General features: G+C 47.2%; 1 protein-coding gene across 1 annotated transcript; it reads left to right on the top strand.

The window, feature by feature from the left end:
- Positions 1-512: 512 nt before the first annotated feature.
- LOC119364188 (cytochrome P450 77A4-like) lies at positions 513-2,520 on the top strand. Its single transcript, XM_037629614.1, has one exon. The coding sequence runs from the start codon at positions 597-599 to the stop codon at positions 2,205-2,207; it is 1,611 nt and encodes a 536-aa protein (XP_037485511.1). The 5' UTR covers positions 513-596; the 3' UTR covers positions 2,208-2,520.
- Positions 2,521-6,470: the final 3,950 nt, after the last annotated feature.

The raw sequence follows: 6,470 nt of genomic DNA on the forward strand, positions 1-6,470 counted from the left end.
GTTTTTATTGCAAGGTAATAGATTTACAAGAGGCCACAAATCCTCAATACAAGATGAAACCGAACCTAACCACACATAGTTGGCCAACCAATTGGCATGAATCGCAAAGCAAGATCAATGGCACACAAAATTGACTGACCCAAAATAAAATTTTGGGACGACTTACATGCTGCTAAATTATTACTACAAATCTTTGTGCACGTAAACGTAGGATTACAGAAAATGTCACACCTTCCGTTCACAGATATAACATGTCTAACATTTTTCTAAATCGGACGTACTATAGATATGTTTAATGTTTCTTCGCTTGTTTCATTCCGTATATAGTCCAAGTGTATGCGTGAGCAACTGAGCATTGCAGCATCGTGACGTGGCAGCGAGCAACTCAGGCTCCTCGAGTCAAGCATGGTCGGTCGGCTAGCCAGGCGCCCAATCGCCTCATGAGGTCATTGAATTCTCCAACGATATTTGCCACCCCGCATTTACTCCGGTCCTCTCTCCGGCCTTCCTATAATATCTGCTACAAACTCAAATCTACTACTCATAGCCACGCACTACGCCTCTCCATCTCGTCGAGCACTTCATTAATCGCGCCCATGTCCATGCAACAACAACAGCAACAACCGGCGCGTGCCAACCTTCTCGGCGCAATGCCTGCGGCCTCCATGATCAGCCTCGCCTTCACGGCCGCCGTGGCTACCGCGGCCTTATGGGTGGCCGTCGCTGTGGCGAGGTACAACCGGAAGTACCGGGGGCTGAGGCTCCCACCCGGCCCGCATGGGTGGCCCATCGTCGGCAACCTCTTCCAGGTCGCCTTCTCCGGGAAGCTCTTCATCCACTACATCCGCGACCTGCGGCGTGAGTACGGGCCCATCCTGACGCTGCGGATGGGGGTGCGCACGCTCGTCGTCATCAGCAGCGCCGAGCTCGTGCACGAGGCGCTCGTCGAGAAGGGCACGGAGTTCGCCAGCCGCCCCGCTGAGAACACCACGCGCAACATCTTCTCCTCCAACAAGTTCACCGTCAACTCCGCGGTGTACGGCGCCGAGTGGCGGTCGTTGCGTCGGAACATGGTGTCCGGGATGCTGAGCACGTCGCGTCTCCGGGAGTTCCGCCCGGCGAGGCTTCGAGCCATGGACCGGTTCGTGGCACGCATGCGCGCCGAGGCCGCGGCGTCCGCCGACGGGGCCTCCGTGTGGGTGCTCCGCAACGCGCGCTTCGCGGTGTTCTGCATCCTGCTCGATATGACCTTCGGGCTGCTCGACCTGGAGGAGGAGCACATCGTGCACATCGACGCCGTCTTGAAGCGCGTGCTGCTCGCCGTCGGCGTGCGCATGGATGACTACCTCCCGTTCCTCCGCCCCTTCTTCTGGCGGAAGCAGCGCCGGGCGCTCGCCGTTCGCCGCGAGCAGGTCGACACGCTCCTCCCGCTCATCAACCGCCGCCGCGCCATCCTCCGCGACATGCAGAGCTCGCCGCCAGATCCCAACGTCGCCGCGCCCTTCTCGTACCTCGACTCGCTGCTCGACCTCCATATCGAGGGCCGCGAAGGCGCAGACGACGAGCTGGTCACGCTGTGCGCGGAGCTGATCAACGGCGGCACCGACACCACGGCCACTGCCATTGAGTGGGCCATGGCGCGCATCGTGGACAACCCGTCCATCCAGGCCCGGCTCCACGAGGAGATCATGCAGCAAGTCGGCGATGCCCGGCCTATCGACGACAAGGACATCGAAAGCATGCCCTACCTCCAGGCTTTCGTCAAGGAGCTCCTCCGGAAGCACCCGCCCACGTACTTTTCGCTCACCCACGCCGCCGTCAAGCCTGGGAGCAAGCTCGCCGGCTACGACGTGCCCACGGACGCGAACCTGGACATCTTCCTCCCGACCATCTCGGAAGACCCCAAGCTCTGGGACCGGCCGACGGAGTTCGACCCGGACAGGTTCCTAACCGGCGGCGAGACCGCGGACATGACAGGTTCCGCGGGCATCCGGATGATACCGTTCGGGGCGGGGCGGCGGATCTGCCCGGGCTTGGCCATGGGGACAACCCACATCGCGCTGATGGTGGCGCGGATGCTGCAGGAGTTCGAGTGGCGCGCGCACCCGTCGCAGCCGGCGGTGGACTTCAAGGACAAGGTGGAGTTCACGGTGGTGATGAACCAGCCGCTGCTGGCCACGGTGAAGCCGCGGAAGATGTCGCTCTGATCCATGTGCATGCATGTGGATCGGGGTGGCCGGCAGTCGTACGTACTCGATCGTACCTACGTCGAATGCATGCATCGCAACCACTCCGCTCGTTAGGTCAGCACGTAAGCCGCATGTGCCAGTACCATACCTACTGTTACCGATTCCAGCATTATGAGAAGGAAAGTACCCTAGTGTGCTATAGATAGCTTCTCTAGTCGTTTATCTATGTGCACGGTATACACACTTGTAATATGTGTGCGAAGTAGCACAGACACATATGCATCAAGCGAGTTTGTATGATTTTGAATTGAAGAACTTATTTCTATGTGCATGGATTGCTCCTACCAAGATTTGTTCTTCCTAAAAAAAAAATCGAGGAACCGGGTAAGAGCACTACCAGACCATTAAGAAAAGATTAGCAAACATCTTTTCTCAGGAGTGCAAAAATTTGATGTTATGCTCTCTTTTTTTTAACATACCGATGGGATGCTTTTTCTTTTTTCTTTTTGACAGGAAGGTCTTTTTCTTTTTTGAAAAAACCCCACCCATATTAATTAATTCACACAAATGTTCGTATAATCATCCGTTACAGCTCTTGCCACGCAGGGCGGAATACTATTAATAAGAATACCATCAAATCTATTTATAAAACTAAATTTTGCAATCTCATGCGCCACCATATTCGCCTTCCTGTTAATCCCACCCTTACCTTTGTTACTTACCTCTATCTTCGTTTTTGCATGACAAGATAAGAATGATGCCCAATAATTTTGAATAAAACTCACTGAGGCTGAGATAGATTCCTTTTCTTTACCAAAAATCAAGTCATTTCTCAAATGCCAAGCTCTTCAGAACATGAAAATTGTTTGCTCACGCATGAAGGTCTTCTGGCTAGCTTTATTACCATCAAATAATGAGAGGGGATTAACACGACTTAGCAAAAGTTATCTTTCAATAGTAATAGCAAAACCTTCATTTCTTCTCTAGATCAACTTCCTACACCCATTCTACTTCTTTTTCGAGATGCCATACACCCATTCTATCTCTTCTCTAGAAAGGTATTGTTTGCACGCGTCGGTCAGTTAAGTAGGTCGTGCGTACCAAGAATGACCTTTCTATTTTGATTGCACGGTTGCTTGCTAGTACACAATTTATAGGTTGCCAAGTTGCCATGGCGTATAGGGAAACATGCAAGGCGATGCACCTGTTCAGCCGTGCATGGCTGCTTGTTTGCCTCATGATCTATAAAGTTGTTTTATCCTGCACTAGTGCACGTTAAGTTTTAGTACCTCTGTCATGGTCTATTAGTCCTTTTTGTATTCCGTGCCAAACTTTAATCTTAAATTTAACTAACAGAATGTTATTGCATATCATAAAAAATAATATAATTAGGAACTATGTTCAAATACGAATCCAACAATATAATTTTTGATGGCATGCATTAATATTTGGGACAATTACATTTGAGCCCCTAGTTATGTCACACCCGTGTGTTTTGCCCCTAAATTCAAAAAACCCTCATTTCTGCCCAAGCTCGTTTGCTCTTCTTATACTTTTGCCCTTTGATTGTTTGATCGTTACTTTGAAAACTTCATAACGAATTCATACTAACTCAGAAAAATGCATATAAGATATCAAAATGTTCGGAAAAACATCACGTATATATGCATGTCATTTACATTCATGAAAAAAGTGGTGAAAAGTCCTCATCTCAGTTTGAGCTCATATGATGTCAGCATGAATAGTAAAACTGAAAAAAAATCTAAATTATTTTTGTGGCAGACATTGACTAATGTTTTCAGCACTTATAAAGTTTAACCAGGAAATGACATTCATGGAAGTCGTGGCAAAAAAACAAAATTAGCACTCCAAAATGCTTTTGTTTTGGAGCATCAATTTTCCTTTTTTTCCACGACTTCCATTAATGTCATTTCCTCATGAAACTTTGCAATCTCTCAAAACATTTGTCAATGTTTGCCACAGAAAAAATATCAGAATTTTTTGAATTTGTTTTCAATTTTTTTTCATCATTTACTATTCATGCTGACATCATATGAGCTCAAACTGACATAGGCACTTCTCAGCACTTTTGTCATCAATGCAAATGACATGCACTATAGGTGATGTTTTTCCGAATATTCTGATATCTTATTTGCATTTTTCTGAGTTAGTATGAATTTGTTATGAAGTTTTCAAAGTTGCGGTCAAATGATCAAAGGGCAAAAACATAAGAGAAGCAAACGAGCCTGGACAGAAATGAGGGTTTTTTGAATTGAGGGGCAAAACACACGGGTGTGACACAACTTAGGGTTCAAATGTAATTGTCCCTTAATATTTTATTAGTTAAATCTCAAGTTAAATTTTGACATAGAATACAAAGTGTTAGGAAACGTAGCATGCAATTTCAAAAAAAAATCCTACGCTCACGCAAGATCTATCTAGGAGATGTATAGCAACCAGGGGAGAGTGTGTCTACGTACCCTCGTAGACCATAAGCGGAAGCGTTTCACAACGCGGTTGATGTAGTCGAACTTTCTTCACGATCCACCGACCGAGTACGGAATGTACGACACCTCCGAGTTCTGCACACGTTTAGTTCGGTGACGGCCCTTGCCTTCTTAATCCAGCAAGTTGTCGAGGTAGTAGATGAGTTCCGAGAGCACGACAGCGTGGTGACGGTGATGGTGAAGTGATCCTCGCAGGGCTTCACCTAAGCTCTACGAATATATGACCGGGGGTGTAAACTATGGAGGGGGACGCCGCACACAGCTAACAATTGATCTGGTTGTGCTAGGCGCCCCCCTCCCACATATATAAAGGTGGGGAGGAGGGAGTAGCCAGGAGGGCGCCCCAAGTAGGCCGAATCCTACTTGGGGTTCCTCCCCAATTCGCCCCCAACCATATTTATCGTAGGGGGGAGGAAAGAGGGGGAAGGGGAAATCCTATTCCCTTTCTTTCCTCTCCTCCTTCCCCTTTCCTTCTCCACCTTCTCCGACCCATATAGGGGGCGCACCAGCCCCTTGTGGCTGGTGCGTTTCCCCTCTTGGCCCATAAGGCCCTTATCTTTTGCCGGGGGTGCCCGGAACCCCTTCCGGTGATCCGATATTTACCCGGTACCCTCCGGAACACTTCCGGTGCCCGAATACCATCATCATATATATATATATATATATCTTTACCTCTCGACCATTTCGAGACTCCTCATCATGTCCGTGATCTCATTAGGGACTCCGAACAACATTCGATCACCAAATCACATAACTCACATAATACTATAACGTCTGCGAACATTAAGCGTGCGGACCCTATGGGTTCGAGAACTATGTAGACATGACCGAGACACCTCTCCAGTCAATAACCAATAGCGGAACCTGGATGCTCATATTGGCACCCACATATTCTATGAAGATCTTTATCGGTCGAACCGTTATGACAACATACGTTATTCTCTTTATCCATTAGTATGTTACTTGCCCGAGATTCGACCGTCGGTATCTTCATACATAGTTCAATCTCATTACCGGCAAGTCTCTTTACTCGTTCCGTAATACATCACCTCGTGACTAAATACTTAGTCATTTGCTTGCGAGCTTATGATGTGTATTACTGAGAGGGCCCAGAGATACCTCTCCGGTACTCGGAATGACAAATCATAATCTCGATCTATGCCAACCAAAAAAACACCTTTGGAGATACCTGTAGAGCATCTTTATAATCACCCAGTGACATTTGATAGCACACAAGGTATTCCTCCGGTATCCGGGAGTTGCATAATCTCATAGTCGAAGGAATATGTATTTGACATGAAGAGAGCACTAGCAATAAAACTGAAAGATCATTATGCTAAGCTAACAAATGGGTCTTGTCCATCACATAATTCTCCTAATGATGTGATCCCGTTATCAAATGACAACTAATGTCCATGGTTAGGAAACCTTAACCATCTTTGATCAACGAGCTAGTCTAGTAGAGGCTCACTAGGGACATGTTGTTTGTTTATGTATTCACACATGTATTAAGGTTTCCGATCAATACAATTCTAGCATGAATAATAAACCTTTATCATGAATAAGGAAATATAAAATAACAACTTTATTATTGCCTCTAGGGCATATTTCCTTCAGTCTCCCACTTGCACTAGAGTCAATAATCTTGTTCACATCGCCATGTGATTTAACACCAATAGTTCACATCGTCATGTAATTAACACCCATAGTTCACATTGACATGTGACCAACACCCAAAAGGTTTACTAGAGTCAATAATCTAGTTCACATCGCC

This window comes from Triticum dicoccoides, chromosome 2B (genome assembly GCF_002162155.2).
Source record: "Triticum dicoccoides isolate Atlit2015 ecotype Zavitan chromosome 2B, WEW_v2.0, whole genome shotgun sequence".
In the NCBI taxonomy this organism is placed as follows: Eukaryota; Viridiplantae; Streptophyta; class Magnoliopsida; order Poales; family Poaceae; genus Triticum; species Triticum dicoccoides.

Excerpts from the sequence above, each read along its gene's own strand:
- LOC119364188 (XM_037629614.1), top strand. The coding sequence starts at position 597 with ATGTCCATGCAACAACAACAGCAACAACCGGCGCGTGCCAACCTTCTC.